Source organism: Sorex araneus, chromosome X (assembly GCF_027595985.1).
Source record: "Sorex araneus isolate mSorAra2 chromosome X, mSorAra2.pri, whole genome shotgun sequence".
NCBI classification, from domain to species: domain Eukaryota; kingdom Metazoa; phylum Chordata; class Mammalia; order Eulipotyphla; family Soricidae; genus Sorex; species Sorex araneus.
The window spans coordinates 78,529,411-78,546,442 of record NC_073313.1 but is presented as its reverse complement, the minus strand read 5'-3'; the positions used below and the strand labels follow the sequence as shown (position 1 = coordinate 78,546,442).

Sequence of the window (17,032 nt, the reverse complement as noted above, 5' to 3'; positions counted from 1 at the left end):
CCCCAGCCCCCGATTCCCGCGAGCACCAACCTGGTGTCAGGCACTTCTGATCATCACAAGGCACATTTCCCCAGTCAGTGAGTCGGGCCGGATCGCAGCCGATGGTGACGAATTAAGGTAAGGAAAAAAGCTGGCTCTTGGCGGGGTGGAGGGGCAGGGGGCTGAGGGCTGGAAATTCAAGGGCCAAAGGAATCGGAGGGCACCCACGACACGCTTCACTCCCGGAGATAAGATCTGGTCCCTCTGGGACTTTTGTTTTGACAATCGCTCCGAGTTTCCCACCCCTCCCCCAGGCTGCCAGGCGCTGCTCTGCCGCCGGAGGTAGGAAGCGCATTCTTGCAGGCTGACTGGCAGAGTTGCGGCTAAACTGCGCGTTAAATTCCACCTTAAAATAATCCGGCGGAAGATCGGGCACTGTTTTGAGGTCTCCCGGGAGCACATGGTACCTTTCTGTTGGGACGGGGGCGGGGGCGAGAGGGCGTTGCAAGCGATTCTGTACTTTTCCGAGGGTGTTTGTTTTGACTGCACAGCCGGCAAAGATTAGCAGCCTTTGGGTTATTGTCTACGAGACACTTTTACTATCAGCGCGTCTCGGATGCCGAAAGCTCCGAGGAAGTCCCGTCCTCTCTTCTAGTTTAAACTTGGCCGCCTCTCCTTCCCCCTCCCCTCCAGCCCCCCAAGCCAGCCCACCCATTTCACTCACGAGTCAAGAGACCCCTGGCAGAGGGGCTCACGTGAGGACGGAGCTGCTGGCGGGGGGTGGGGGGCGGGGGGGGTGCACCCAGAGGTGCCTCGGGAGACGGTGCTACGGAAGATTAATGAACTAAAGTGCCGTTTCTCTCGGGATGTTCACGTCCCTCCTGAACAGACTCTTTGCGCCCGGACGCAAGCCGGTAGAATTGCTTGGGGCTGCGTTTTTTCTTGGCTGTGTGTGTTCGTGCATTTTGGGAGGCGGAGATGGGGAAGAGGTAGCGCTCGAGATTTGTGCATCATCCCCGTTTGCCCCAGCTCGGAGCACCTTGACGGGATGCGATTGAAATGTTGCCTCAGGCTCAGCTCCACGCGTGTGCTATAAGGGGTGGGGGTGGGGATGGGGGGGAGAGCTGGGGAGGCAGCTGCTTCCCTGTCGCGAAGTCTGCGAAAGAGACAGTGTCAGCACTGTGTCAGGACTGAGCCCAGCGAAGTGGGCGCTGGTGAGTCTTAGAATAGGTGTTAAACAGCCATGCCTGGGGGCGAGGGGGGGGTCCCAAGAGAAGTCTCGAGGGTATGCCGTATCTTCTGCAGACTTCCCGGGTTCCAAAGAAGCCACGTGGCTATTTGAGGCTCCAGGCTCCAATTTCTGCATTTGATGGGGGGGGGGGGAGGCAGCACGGGGTGAGGGAAGAACGGTGGGTTGGTCACACCTCTAACCTGGGTGGTGCCCAAAATAAATCTGAGTTCAAATGTCAGCTCTGTTCCAGCTTAGCTGTGTGGGCTGGCTTACATAACCGTTTCCGAGCCTTATCTTGCTCATCTAGGAAATGGGGCCATCATTGTGCTTTCAGGGGCTGGAGAACCTGCTGAAACTGTGGATTTAGCTTCTGACAAAGAGGAAATTTGCAGAAGTGCGTTGGGGAAGGTGCGGGCCGCACACTGACTTTGCAATTACTTTGCAATTCATAGCACCTTGGCGACATCTACACCTGTGACTATGATATCACAGGCTTTTTCATTGAGGAATCGTTTGACATAAAGTGCAGATTGGAGGCTTACAATGGGATATTTGGCCACGTGGATCTAGTGCCCTTAAGAATTCCCCCAGCCAATCTTCACTCACTGACACCTCGGTTTTGACTTTCATCACTAGAAGATCTGGGGGGCGGGGCGGAGGGCTCAGTGGGATGAAATTAACATAAGGTCTTTGGCTTGTTTGTCTCGGGTTTTTTTGCATAAATGTAATTTTTTCCCTTTTGAGCCACACTCAGCAGTGCTCAGGGCTTACTGCTGGCTCTGTTAGGGATCACTCCTGGTGGGGCTGCGGGGGGCGGGGGGGAGGGGACGACCATATGTGCTTGAGATGGAACCCAGGTTGGTCAGGAGCAAAGCAAGCACCCTACCTGCTGTACTATTGTTCAGCCCCAAAAGGCGTAATGCATTTGAGATTCATCCATGTTGTGTGGGCTGGTACTTGGCTGCTTTTTGTGGCAGGAATCACTTTCACGGGAGGGAATAACACTGCTAGTTGATGGATTCCTCGAGTGATGGGCATTTGGTTTGCTTCCACTTGGAGGAGGTTCTGCATGAATGATGCTCTGAATGTGTTTGTGTGTGTGTGTGCCCCTATCTGCTTTGTTTCTATTAATTCTATGGAACTAGAAGTGGAATTGCGGGGTCGTCTGGTAAGCATATGTGGAACTTGACGAGAAACTGCAAGTGAGTTTTTTTTTTCAAAGTGATGGGTCATGGTTTGTTTTGAAATACAGATCCAACGGAGTCAGTTCCTGGTTACGCTTCTCCTGGCCGCTGACAGGGGAAAGCAGATTGATAAACTCAAAAGAAAGGGCTTCTGTAGGTCACCTGCGGCAGTTCTGGGGTTCCGATAGAGAACTTTTTTAGAAAGGCTTCCCTGCACATTTCCAGATCGCTTCCTAAGTTCCCCCCACGTAATTTGTTGACAATTCTATTAGAATCCTAAATCTAACCTGCTGAATTCACCTCCTTTCACTTATCATTTTTAAAAAATTTTATTGAATCACTGTGAGATAGTTACAAGCTTTCATGTTCGGGTTACAATCACACAATGATCAAACACCCACCCCTCCACCAGAGCACATTCCCCACCACCAATATCCCCAGTAAACCCCCCTTTCCCACGCTCCCCTGCCTCCATGGCAGACAATATCCCCCATACTCAATTATACTCAATATCCCCCCATCTCCCAATACTTTTGGGCATTATGGCTTGCAACACAGACACTGAGAGGTCATCATGTTTGGTCCATTATCTACTTTCTGCATGCATCTCCCATCCTGACTGATTCCTCCAGGCGACATCATTTTCTTAGTGATCCCTTCTCTATTCCATCTGCCTTCTCCCCTCCACATGACTGGTTAAGAAACTTTGGTACACCTTTCACTTTACGGAAGAGGAATTTGAATCTCAGAGAAGCTCTGTTAACCCCCTAGTTTCTTAAACTAGGAAAACCCCCAGTACCTCTGACTCCTTAATCTGCTATGATTTCCTGGCATTGTGCTTGCCCGGCAGGAAAGAGTGTTGAGTCGTTCAGCTATTGTCCCCTGAATGCCCTCTTGGAGCTAGGTGTTAAGGGATAAAGAAATGAATAAGAAATGGTCCCCTTGCAGGAGGATCTCTGAGACCAGTGGGAGACCGGCTAGTAAACTCCCGTCATTTTCATAATAATCACAAGGATGAATAGATGGGTGTCGTTTACTGATCCCTGGGCGAGTGAGCTGGGGAGGTCGGGAGGAAGGCAACCTCTGCTTGCTGCTGCTACAGCTCCAGTAAAGCGCGGAAGGACGGCTTCTGCCCTTCTGGAGTCTGCAGGTAGGAGCTTCGAGGAGGGAAGCTAAGTTTCCAAGCAATTCGGCTAGTCGCTTTCAGGCAATTCTTTTTTTTTTGGGGGGGTGGGGGTGCAGTTCTTGTGTTCCAGGCACTGGTGTGGGGAAGGAAGAACAGTGGTACCTGACCATGTACCGGGTGATTTGCATCAGTGTTACCAGAAGACATTAATATAGAAAATATGTGGGTTTTCTTCCCTGTCTTAGGAAATCTGTTTTTGTTTGCTTTGAGACCATGCCTGGGGTTATTGGGTGCGGGGTATACCATGAGTTGTGGAGGATTGAAACTTTGGCCTGCAAAGCTTAGGCTCCAGTTGCATTGATCTATCTCCCCGGCCCATCTAGTATTTCAGAAATCTGTATTTGATCCCCAGTATACCAGCCTTGGAGAGATGGCTCAAAGGACAGGAGCACGTGCATTTATCAATATGCAGGATGTCTGGGTTCGAGCCCTGGCACCCCGTGGTTTCTCCTCTGAGTATGAGCTGGGAATAACCACAGCACCACTGTGGAGCTCAAAATGGTTGTTCCCCCCACCCCACCCCCGCCCCCGGAGGATAGGGGATGTGGTTAAGTGGTAAAGTATATGCCTAGTTTTCTTCTCTTTCGGAGAACTCAGATTTGAACTCCTTTTGTGGTACCTGAGTTCAATACCTGGCACCAAACACACACACACACACACACACACACACACACATTTGACTTGAAGCCTTTAGGTTGGTGTCTGTTATGATCTCTAGTTTCTAGGACGTGTGGTGAGGCTGCGGGGTGCCACATCACATGCCACCAGGGTCACCCACACCTAGCAGTGCCTGGGATCGGACTTGGTTCCTTGCTCCTGCAAGACATGTGTTCTTGGGCCCTGAGTTATCTCCCTGGCTCCATCATTTTCTGGTTCAATGGGCTGGAGCCCAGGTCTTGCATGCAGTAGGTCTGAATTCCACGCCTGGCACTGGCACAGCATGGTTCCCTGAGCACTGAGCTGGGAGTAGCCTTCTTTACTACCTGGGTGGGGCTGGGGGCAATGGGGTTGTGCCTTGTTGGTCAGACAATGCGCAAACTCCATGCCCCGCAAACCAGGGCCGGTAACATCTTGCTTGTGTCTTTTGTAGCTTTCCCCTCGTCACCAGCCATGGACGAAATGGGGGATTCGACTCAGCAGTCCCAGAGTCCTGTAAAGACCGAGTGGAATTCCCGATGCGTGATCTTCACCTACTTCCAGGGTGACATCAGCAAGGAGGTGGATGAACACTTCTCCCGAGCCCTGGGGCTCAGTGTCAGCAGCCTGCAGGAGTTGAGCCCCTCGAACCAGCACCGCAAGGAGAGCCAGCCGCGGGAAGAAGTGATCCTGACCAACGGTGAGCCTGCAGAGGTCTGGGGAATGGAACTGCCTCCCCAGCAGGGACTGGTCTGGAGAAGGTGCCGAGTCTGAGTGTTTTTGCCAGAGGCGAGTCACACTGTCCGGTGGGAAGCCACGCCCCTTTCTTAGAAGTGCAAAGTAAATATGGGGATTGTTTGATGAAATTGGTGACCCATTTCATTAGCTTTTTAATGCTACTACACGCTGAGTTCATGACTCAGCACACAATAGACTTCCCCAAGTGTTTGCTGGCATCATCTGTTAGGATTATTTCCAGGCTGTTTGCTATTAGCAGAGCTGTTGCACTTACTACTATAATTTGTTTGGTTTTTACTACTTCTGGCAGTGCTTAGGGCTGACTCCTGGCTCTGTGCTCAGGGAATCACTCCTGGAGGTACTGCTGCTGCTGCTGCTGCTGCTGGGGGGGAACCATACACAGTGCCCTGGATTAAACCAGGTGATCTGCATGCCAGGCAACTGCCTTAACCCCCCAACTATCTCTCCAGCTTCACTTGACTATTATTACTACAATTGGCTTAGCAGCACATAGTGCTAAAAGATTCATTAGAAGTGGGTGGGGCTGGAGTGATAGCACAGCTGGTAGGGCGTTTGCCTTGTACGCGGCCGACCCGGGTTCGATTCCCAGCATCCCATATGGTCCCCTGAGCACCGCCAGTAGTAACTCCTGAGTGCATGAGCTAAGAGTAACCCCTGTGCATCGCCAGGTGTGACCCAAAAAGAAAATAAAAAGAAAAAAGGGGGGGGGGCTAGAGGGACTGGAGTGATAGCACAGCAATAGCACAGCGGGTAGGGCATTTGCCTTGCATGCAGCCGACCCGGGTTCGATTCCCAGCATCCTATATGGTCCCCTGAACACCGCCAGGAGTAATTCCTGAGTGCAGAGTCAGGAGTAAACCCTATGCATTGCCGGGTGTGACCCAAAAAGCAAAAATAATAAAAAAGAAGAAGTGGGGCCAGAGCGATAGAACAGTGGATAGAGACCTTGCCCTGTATGTGGCTGACCCAGTTGGATCCCCAACACCGCATATGATCCCTCCAAAACTGCCCACAGTTCTCAGCATTCCTGGCTGTGGCCCAGAAATAAAAACATGAAGACAAAGAAGAAAGTATGGCCCAGGGAGGGGTCCCGCGAACCTCCTCTCAATGACTCGTGGATGAACTGGTGAGCAATGCCAGCCGAGAGAGAAAGATGGCAGAGTCTTATCACTAGTAGTCATGGGGTGTCTGCGTCATGAGATCTTATGGGCACATACATGGGCCACTCTGAGTGCGGCTGGTAGATCACACCCATAGCACCCCAAGCAATGTACGCCTTTGAGCTGTCTTCCTGGCCCTCTTTGGACACGTTCTCCTTTTTCACTTTTTTGGGGTTTGGGCCACTCCCAGCAGTGCCCAGGGCCCACTCCTACTTCTGTGCTGGGGTGCTGGGGCTCGGACCCCCATATATAAAGTAAGGAATCATGTCTATTGCTCAGCCTATTGGGTTATGTCTCCAGCCTCCTATAGTAGCTATTTGTTTATTATTTATTTATTTATTTATTTGCTTTTTGGGTCACACATGACAATGCTCAGGGATTACCCTTGGCTCTGTACTCAGGAATCACTCCTGGCAGTGCTCAGGGAACCATATGGACGCTGGGAACCAAACCCTGGTCGCCTGCATGCAAGACAAACGTCCTACCCACTGTACTATCGCTCCAGTCCCTTGTTGATTTTTAATTGGGGGGTTGGGACATACTCCATGGTTCTATGTGCTTGGGGATCACTCCTGGCAGTGCTCCGGCGACCACAGGTGAAGGGGATAGAACCAGGGTTAGCCGCACGCAAGGCAAGTGCCTTACCCACTGTGCTATCTCTCCAGTCCTTAAATAGGTGACAGGCTTCTGGCCATCTATTTAAAAAGAAATATTCTTGAGGTCAGGGCTGTGGCTCAGTGGTAGACCACATGCCTCATGTGTCTGGGTTCCATCCATGGCATTGCAAAGCATTCTTACTTCACAAAAACAACTATTTCAAGAGAGCTGTGTCAAAATGTGCTCAGCAAGCCATCTGCGTTCGCAGCAAGCCAAAATCTTTGACCTAGCAGGGGCTATGGTCTGATTATTTTTTTGTAACCCCAGATAGTTCTTTTGCTTTCCTGGTTCTCCTCATACAAATAAATATGTAAAAGAACATTTAGTGACTGCATGAGGATCCAAGCTCATCTCATCTGTTCCAGATGTGATTCATTTTTCCATAGATCATTATTAATATTCATTATTTTCTTCTGATTGAAAAATGGAAAACCATTTTAGTCGCTGTTAAAAATGTTCAGGGACTTAGTGACTAATGGAAATATGGCCCAGCAGCCAGTTACCCAGAAGTCATATGGCTTCTGGTCACCTTTTTGATTTGGGGTGGAGGGAGTGCTGAGGGGATACGGGCCACATTCAGCAGTGCTTAGGGGCTACTTCTGGCTCTGTGCTTAAGGATTAGTCCTGACAGTGTGCAAAGGACCATACAGAGTGCCAGAGACAATACTGGGGTTGGCAGCATGCAATACAAGTGCTTTATCCCCTGTCCTATCTCTCTGGCTCTTATCACCTTTTTGAAATATTGAAACAAACCAGGATCTGTTGACTTTTAAACAGTACCCTTCCCATACTGCTAAAGAATAAGGTTGAAGGGGCTGAATGGAGCTAATACAACAGGAAGGGCGCTTGGCTTTGCATGTGGCTAACCTGGGTTCGATCCCCAGCACACCAAGCGGCCATGAATAATTCGTGAATATAGAGCCAGGAGTAATCCCTGGACATTGGTAGATGTGGCTCTCCCTCAAAAACAAGCAAACAAACAACAACAACAAAACCAGGGCTGGAGAGATAGTACAGCAGATCTGGGACCTGACTTGCACCAGGCCAGCATGCATTCGATTCCTAGCATCCCATGTGGTCCCTGAACACCATGAAGAATAATTCCTGGAAGCAGAGCCAGGAGTAACCTCTGAGCATCACTGGGTGTGGGCCAAAAACCAAAAACGAAAGAAAAAATAAAAAGGTTGGGAGCCAGAGAAATAGGTCAGCACATAGAACATTAGCCTTGTACATGGTTGGCCTGGGTTTCACATCTAGCACCTCCTGTGGTTGCCCGAGCCTGCCAGGGGAATCCCTGAGCACTGCTAGTTGTGGCCCAAAAACCGAAAAAGTGAGAAAAAAAGAAAAGAAATGACTTGAAGCCTTAATCTCATTGGAGGCCGCAAAGCATCCTCCCGCCCTCCCCCCATATCACCCCTAGGAACTTACCTATTTTCAGGTCTCACAAGTTCTGCCTTTGCTCTTTGGATCTGGACAGGCAGTTGCAGCCTATCTGTGACTCACTTTTGCAGGATTTGCTTGTTTCCTAGAACTTCTCAGGTCTGAGTAAGTAAACATGTGGAAGGGGATGTGGGCATCGTGGATGGAAAGAACCATGTGGAGTTGTGGTTCAAATGGACACAAGGGGAGAGAAACAGACAGACAGACTGAGTGTGTGTGTGTGTGTTTGTGTGTGTGTCTCAGGTGATATCCGAGAGTGGACTGGGTAATTCGCACCAGGGATGGGAGTGACACATCTTGAACCACTTAGGATACCCACATGAGCCTAGAACCAATGAAAGTGGCAAGTGACATGCAGGGACTAAGTGGCTCCCAGGAGGGATTGACACCCCTCTTTGTGCTCAGACATCTCAGGCCACCTGGACTCTTGCTTGCTTTGATTTAGTGCTGAATGCATTGGCTTGGATTCATTATAATCTCTCCTTTGTAAGTACCCTCAAACCATAGGTCCTCACTTCCTCTATCCTGCCTGTCTACCTGTTACCTTTACTTTGCACCTTTAATTGAAACCTCCATCCAGAGTAGTCACTTCTGACAGTGTTGGGGACTCTGAGGTGCCAGGGATTGACAGGGCAGAGCCACATGCAGTGTAAGCACCTTAACCCCTTTGCTATTTCTCCAGCCCCCAAAGCAAACGCTTTGATTTATTTATCTATTTATTTATTTTTCGGTCACACCTGGCGATGCTCAGGGATTATTCTTGGCTTTGCACTCAGGAATTACTCCTGGTGGTGCTTGGGGATTCTGGGAATCGAAGGCAAACGCCCTACCCACTGTGCTATCGCTTCAGCCTCCAAACCAAACTCTTAATGTGCCCCTCATCCTGTTCTATCAGTCTCCTCACCTCTATAAATTGCCTTCTAATTCATAGTCCAGAGCCAGTCCTGTGGAAAATCCAGTAAGGTGCATTTACCTACTCCACCCAGGATCTGACGCTAATCCCCACCTTTGCTGCTCTCTCTGGGTCTCTAGAAGGCACTGTCCCCCTGGATTATGGCCGTGACCCCTTCATGAGGCTTTCCGTTTCTGCTCTGGCTCTCCTGGGTTTCTTAACTGGACAGTAAGAATGGCAGGGTGGAAATGAACAGCTTACCTCATCCTTCTCTCTAGATCCTTCCACTGACCATCTGCCCCACCTCTCTTGCATTGCTATTGCTCGTGGGGGCCACCTAGTGGTGTTCTGGGGAATATGAAGTGCCAGGGATTGAATGGAAACAGGGTGGGGACACCTGGGAGGCAACTATTCCTCTCTTGAACTACATCCCCAGCCCAAGTCCAGATTCAGAGTCTTGAATGTGAGGCCCATCCTCACTTGGGGCCTCCCTCTTATTTTCCCTTTTTTATTTTATTTTATTTTTTTGCCTTTTGGTCACACCTGGCGATGCGCAGGGGTTACTCCTGATTCTGCACTCAGGAATTATTCCTGGTAGTGCTCAGAAAACCATATGGGATGCCGGGAATCAAACCTGGATCGGCTGCATGTAAGACAAATGCCTTACCTGCTGTACTATCGCTGCGGCCCTGTCTGTCTTTCTTATCTTTTCCCACCCACCAGCTAGACTGAATTTCAGGGCAGCAGGGGCTGGGTCTGTTAGCTGCTGCTTCCAAATCTTAATCCCAGGAGCAGAAGAGATAGAACAGAGATTAAGGTACTTGCCTTGCATGCGAACACCTCATATGGTAGTTCAATCTTTGGCACCCCATATGGTCCCCTGAACCCTGCCAGGAGAGATCGCTGAGCACAGAGTCAGGAGTAAACCCCAAACACTGCCAGGTGGCCCACAAACAAAACAAAGATTTCTGGTGCTCAGACATAGAGGCCAGAGCTGGGCTGAAGGAATATGGGGTGGCCTTTGTCACAGAACTATAGTCCCTCAGGAGGGAACAACCACAGCTTTACCAGTTACCTTTACTGAAAGCCCTAAGGTCCTTTTTTTTATAATTTATTTATTTTTAATTAGAGAATCACCGTGAGGGTACAGTTACAGATTTATACACTTTTGTGCTTATACTTCCCTCATACAAAGTTCGGGAACCCATCCCTTCACCAGTGCCCATTCTCCACCACCCGTAAACCCGGTGTCCCTCCCACCCTCCCCAATCCCATCTCCCCCCCACCCCACCCTGCCACTGTGGCAGGGCATTCCCTTCTGTTTTCTCTCTCTAATTAGCTGTTGTGGTTTGCAATAAAGGTGTTGAGTGGCCTCTGTGCTCAGTCTCTAGCCCTCATTCAGCCCGCAACTCCCTTCCCCCAAATGGCCTTCAACTACAATGTAGTTGGTGATCACTTCTCTGAGTTGCCCTTTCCCCGGAACGTGAGGCCAGCCGCGAAGCCATGGGGTCAACCTCCTGGTACTTATTTCTACAGTTCTTGGGTATTAGTCTCCCACTCTGATATTCTATATACCATAGATGAGTGCAGTCTTTCTATGTCTGTCTCTCTCTTTCTGACTCATTTCACTCAGCATGAAACTTTTCATGCCCATCCACTTAACTACAAAGTTCTTGACTTCCTTTTTTCTAACAGCTGCATAGTATTCCATTGTATAGATGTACCAAAGTTTCCTCAACCAGTCATCCGTTTTTGGGCATTCGGGTTTTTTCCAGATTCTGGCTATTGTAAACAGTGCTGCGATGAACATACATGTGCAGATGTTGTTTCGATTGTACTGTTTTGCCTCTCTGGGATATATTCCCAGCAGTGGTATTGCTGGGTCAAATGGGAGCTCAACCTCTAGTTTTCTGAGAATCGCCCATACTGTTTTCCAAAAGGGCTGAACTAGCCGGCATTCCCACCAGCAGTGTAGAAGGGTCCCTTTCTCCCCACATCCTCTCCAACAGCAGTTGCTTTTGTTCTTTTGGATGTGTGCCAGTCTCTGTGGTGTGAGGTGGTATCTCATGGTTGTTTTGATCTGCATCTCTCTGATGATTAGTGATGTAGAGCACTTTTTCATGTGCCTTTTGGCCATTCGTATTTCTTCCTTAGTAAAGTTTCTGTTCAGTTCTTCGCCCCATTTTTTGATGGGGTTGGATGTTTTCTTTTTGTAGAGTTCAACCAGTGCTTTATATACCATTGATATCAACCCCTTATCTGATGGGTATTGTGTAAATATCCTTTCCCATTCTGTGGATAGTCTTTGTATTCTGGTCACTGTATATCTTGCGGTGCAGAAGCTTTTTAGTTTAATGTAGTCCCTAAGGTCCTTTTTAAAGGATGCTCGATTACATGCCAAGAAAGCATCAGTTGTGTTTTCCTTTTTAGAGTATGGCCAGTTTCAGTGCTACCGCCTGGGTCTAGACAATGCATGGTCCCCTGAACACCAGTAGGTGTCATTCCTGAACAAGGAGCCAGGAATAGGCTCAGCCCAATAAGGTGTGACCTGTGACACCCCCTGTATCTTCCCTCCCAAATAAAAGCAACTTTGATTTGGGAAAAGTAGCCAGTAGATTTGATGGTGTTTCCTAGTCACACAGGCCTCTAGGCTTGGCTTTTGCCTATTGGCTTGACCTAGTCAGCCAACCATGTGTGTCTGAGTAGGAGAGGATGGGGGCGGATGACAGCGACGAATGACAGCTTTTCCACAGACGCACTGGCCTGCACTTGGCCTTTGCAGAGGATGCTAATAAACAGGAAAGACTTCTTATGCATTTTCTTTTCCTTTTTTCTTTTTTTTTGCTTATTTTGGGTCACACCTGGCAATGCTCAGCGGTTACTCCTGACTACACTCAAGACTTATTCCTGCCGGTGCTCGGGGGACCATATGGGATGCAGGGGAATGGAACCTGTGTCAGCTGTGTGCTAGGCAACTGCCCTCTCCGCTGTACTATCACCCCGGCCTCTGTTTGCAATATTTTTATGGTGAAAAATAAGCCTTAAAAATAGCATGTGAGGGGCTGGAGCAATAACACAGCGGGTAGGGCGTTTGCCTTGCACGCGGCCTACCCGGGTTCGAATCCCAGCATCCCATATGGTCCCCCGAGGACCACTGGGAGTAATTCCTGAGTGCATGAGCCAGGAGTGACCCCTGTGCATCCCCGGGTGTGACACAAAAAGCAAAAAAAAATAGCATGTGAATACAGCGGGTAGGGTGCTTGCCTTATACGTGACTAACCTGGGTTGGATCCCCAGCAACCCATATGGCCCTCTGAGTCTGCCAGCAGGAGTGATCCCTGGGCACAGAGCCAGAAGTAAACCCTGAGCACTGCCAGGTGTGATCCCAAAATGCAAAAATGATTAGGTAGGGGCCAGGGACTTATCCTCAAGGGCTGAAACACATTTGGCATCTTGGAGCTTTGGGATTGAACTCTAGAACTGCATGGTTCCCTGAGCACTGCAGGGTATGGTCCTCTAAGATGGACAGGGGCTGGAGAGTTGGTACTGGATTTAAAGTACTTTCCTTGCATGCAGCCAGGCTGGCTTCAGGCCCTGGTTCTGCATATGGTCCCCTGAACACCACTCCATGTGACCCAAACTCTTCCCTCCCCGAAGTAGAAATCTATCCATCATCAGGAAGGAATGCAACTACTTCTGTTTTGAAGACAATTCACAATCACCTAACAAATCTTTTCCATCTGTCCTTCCTAGAGACGGACCTGGCTCCCAATCAGTGGCGTTTCTCTTCTCCGTGGACAAAGCCCCAGCCAGAAGCCAACTTTGGAAATGGTGATACCAACTGCAACGTGGATGCATTTGAGCCCGTGGCCATGAACCCGTACCCGATAACCACGACCAGGAGCCCGCTGTCTCAGCCCAACCAGCCGTGGCAGTCGCCCACCCTCCCCTATTCCAACTCCGTTGATCTCAACTACCCTTCTGCCTTCTCTGTCCCTGAGGCCCTGGCGCCCGTGCCAGAGCCCCAGCAGGAAGAGAAGTGTGAGTCCCTTGTAAGCTTCATCCAGCAAGACAGAAGTGTAGCCCTTCCTCAGCAACCGGTCTCCTCCATCTCTTGGGAGGATGGCTACACGAGCCAGACAGCTGGAGGGTCAGGATTACACTTCAACTTGTCTCCCAGCTCCAGCTCTGCTCAGCGTAAGGAAATACCTGCAGCTACTTGGTTGCATTGGCTGCACCCGGTTTGCAAAGCTTTGGGTGTGTGTGCGGGGGGGGGGGGTGCAGGGAGTGGAATATTCTGCTTAAGCCTCCCCTATATCCCTATATTTCTCAGGCATCACTGACATTCACAGTGCATGGGTATCTGCAGGCTCTGCCAGCCAGCCAATGCACATGGCGCAGAATAGTCACTCTAGTATCTTTCTCTTTGGTTCCCGGGGCCATGCCTGACACGCTTAGGGGTTACTCCTGACTCTGTCCTTTGGGGTTTGCTTCTAGTGGTGCATGGGAGGGGAGGATATCATGTAATGTCAGGGATCGAACCCGGGGCCTCCTGAATACGAATCATGTGTTCTGTTCTTTGAGCTATCTCTTACACTTATCTGTTGATTTAGATGTACCCTAGAAACACAGGCATAAAATTATAAGGTACTGCCACCCCATTCATCTTCACTGTGAGCCATCAAATAGTGCAGTTGTAATTTGTTTTTGTTTTTCTTTATGTTTTGCCACACCTGACGATGCTCGGGGCTTACACCTGGCTCTGCACGTAGCAATTACTCCTGGTGGTACTTGGGGAACCATGTGGAATGCCGGGGATCGGACCCTAGTCGGCTGCATGCAAGGCAAGTGCCCTGCCCGCTCTATTCTCACTCCAGCCCCAAAAGTGCAGTTGTTAAAAGGAATTCTGGGGTATGCCTATAGGTGCAAACACTGTCCTCCAAACACATTGGCAACTTGCAAGCTCCTAGGCAAAAAGCAAGGGCAAAAGCAAGGGCAAACAAAAGCAACCATGTGCTCCGTATTAATATTCAAAACAACTGTAGTGACAGCTCCATTGCTGCCAGGGGCACCTGATTGGCCGTGTGTGCACCCCTGCTCCCTGAGCACCAGCCCGTCTCTTGCACCAGTTCCCCCTTTATACTCATTTTCTTCTTAAATCACTCACCCTTCGTTCACGCATGCTTACTCCACACAAAATAGTGATTCCCCCAAAGCAAGACTACGTATTTTGTAAACAGATGGGGAAGAGTTGGCCAAGTACCTTCCACCTGGACTTCAGCAACCCAGTCTGCTACAAGATTTGCTTTTCATGTGAACTGAAAATAATTTATACTTCCCCCTTTTTATTGGATCATTGTAAATCACAAAGTTACAAAAATATTTGTTTGAGTTTCAGATATACATTATTCCAACACTAATCCCTTCACCAGTTTCCCCAGTTTTCCCTTCTACACCCTAGCCTGCCTCTGTGGCTGGTACTCCATCCCTTTGTCCTAGAGTTCCCTTCCATAACTTATCCTCTCCACCCCCACCCCTGCCCCAGTGCCAAGCTTCCTACTAAAGTCCAGTTCTCCTGCTCTTTGTCTCTATTGCCATTGGGCATTTTGATACCCCCTAAGAAATTTCTTACATCCCACATGTGAGAGAGATCATTCAGAGTCTGTTTCTCTCCTTCTGACTAATTTCACTCAACGTGATAATCTCTAGACTCATCCACATCACAGCAAATTGCACGGCTTTACCTTTGTTTTCCACAGTCAAGTAGTATTCCCTTGTGTATATGTAGCAATGTTTCTTTTCATTTACTAACAAATTAACATTTTATTTATATTGAATGGTCTATGTCTAACCAGGTATTTCTTTTTCTTACACCCTAAGAGATATTTATTATTATATTTTACTTATTTTATTCACTGATTTTTAATTAAATCACCGTGAAAAACGGCTATAAGGTTCATGGTTGGGTTTCATTCATACGATGTTCCAATACTCAACCCTTCACCAGTGTACATTTCCCACCACTAATGACCCTAGTTTCCCTCTCCCCACCCCCATACCACTCATCTGTTCAGGAGCATTTGGGTTATTTCCATATTTTGGCTATTGTATATAGTGTTGCAATGAATATAGGAATGCCAATGTCTTTTCTGCATTGTGATTTTAGGTTCTTGGGGCATATTTCCAGGAGTATAATTGCTGGGTCATATGGAAGCTCAATTCCTAGCTTTTTTTTTTTTTTTTTTTTTTTTTGCTTTTTGGGTCACACCCAGCGATGCTCAGGGGTTACTCCTGGCTTTGCACTCAGGAACTACTCCTGGCGGTGCTTGGGGGACCATATGGGATGCCGGGGATCGAACCCGGGTCGGCCGCGTGCAAGGCAAACGCCCTACCCGCTGTGCTATCGCTCCGGCCCCTCAATTCCTAGCTTTTTGACCAATGTCCATATTGTCTTCCAAAAAGGCCGGAACGGTCACTATTCCCATGAGCTGTGTTTTCCCTCCCCCTCACCAACACTGGTTCTTTCTTTTGAGAAGTTCCAGTCTCTGTGGTGTGAGTTGATATCTCATTATCGTTTTGGTTTGTATTTCCCTGATGATTAGTGATATAGAGCATTTTTCCATATGCTCTTTTGGCCATTTGTGTTTCTTCTTTGAAGTTCCCGTTCATCACTTGTCCTCATTTTTGATAGGGTTGGATGTTTTTTTTTGTAGAGTTCTACCAGTGCTTTATATATCTTGGATATTAACCCTTTGTTGGATGAATGGTGGTCAAATAATACCTCCCAGTCTGTGAGCTGTCTTTGTATTCTGGTCATCATTTTCTTTGAGGTACAGAAACTTCTTAGTTTAATGTAGTCTCATTTGTTTATCTTTGCTTCTACTTGCTTGGTCAGTGGTGTTTCATCCTTAAGGATGCCTCTAACTTCAATGTCATGGAGAGCTCTGCCTGTATTTTCCTCTATATAACTCATGGATTCAGATCTGATGTCTAGGTCTTTAACTCACTTTTTCTGCAATATTTATTTATTTATCGATAGTTTTAATTGAAATGCAGTGAGATACACAGTTACAAAGTTGTTCATGATTGGGTTTCAGTCGTATAATGTCCCAACATCTGTTCCTTCACCAGTATACATTTACCATCACTAATGTCCCCACTTTCCCTCCCACCGCCCCCTGCATCCCTCCACCTCCATGGCACTTTTCTTCTCTATCTCTGTTGTCTGTCTCTCTCTATCTCTCTGTTTCTCTGTCGCTGTCTGTCTGTCTCTCTCCCTCCCTCTCCCCCTCTCCCCACTTTGGGCATTATGGTTTACAGTACAGATACTGAAAGGTTATCATGTTTATCCTTTTACCTACTTTCAACACTTTCAATTTTGTCCTGAGTGATCATTTCCGACTCTAATTGTCATACTGGTCCCTTCTCTATCCTGATTGCCTTCCACCCCCACACACTTCTGGCAAACTTCCAACCATTGACCAGTCCTCCTGGCCCCTATTTTCCTTGGCCTTGGATGTTAGTTTCATACTATTTTTTAAATATCCTGCAAATAAATGTAGTCATTCTCTCTCTGTCCCTCTCCTGATTAATTTCACTCTCCATGTCCAACTATTTTAGGCAAATTTCATGATTTTATTTTTCCTAACAGCCTGCTGCAGTATTTAAATGTTGCAGTGAAATGAGCTGAGGAACTACCTCAGGTAGCTGGAGTACATGCTTGCATTCTGGAGCCCAGAATTTGATGCTGGTACTTCACGGTCCCTGAGCCCCCCCAAAAGGGACCCTAGAGCACTGAGGCAAGAGTAGCCCTCAAAAATTACTTGATGTGACTCAATAAATAAAATCCAAAGTAAAAATAAACCTCAAATTTGCCATGAAAGGAGCTCAATTTAAAAACACTATTTT

At 48.4% G+C, this 17,032-nt stretch overlaps 1 protein-coding gene across 1 annotated transcript; it reads left to right on the top strand.

Annotated features, from left to right (window-relative positions):
* The first annotated feature begins 362 nt into the window (after positions 1–362).
* Positions 363–16,809, top strand: VGLL1 (vestigial like family member 1). The gene is made up of 5 exons (XM_055121108.1): positions 363–442; positions 4,671–4,916; positions 12,878–13,321; positions 13,897–13,942; positions 16,776–16,809. The coding sequence occupies exons 2-5, from the start codon at positions 4,691–4,693 to the stop codon at positions 16,807–16,809; spliced, it is 750 nt and encodes a 249-aa protein (XP_054977083.1). The 5' UTR covers positions 363–442; positions 4,671–4,690.
* The last annotated feature ends 223 nt before the right edge of the window (positions 16,810–17,032 follow it).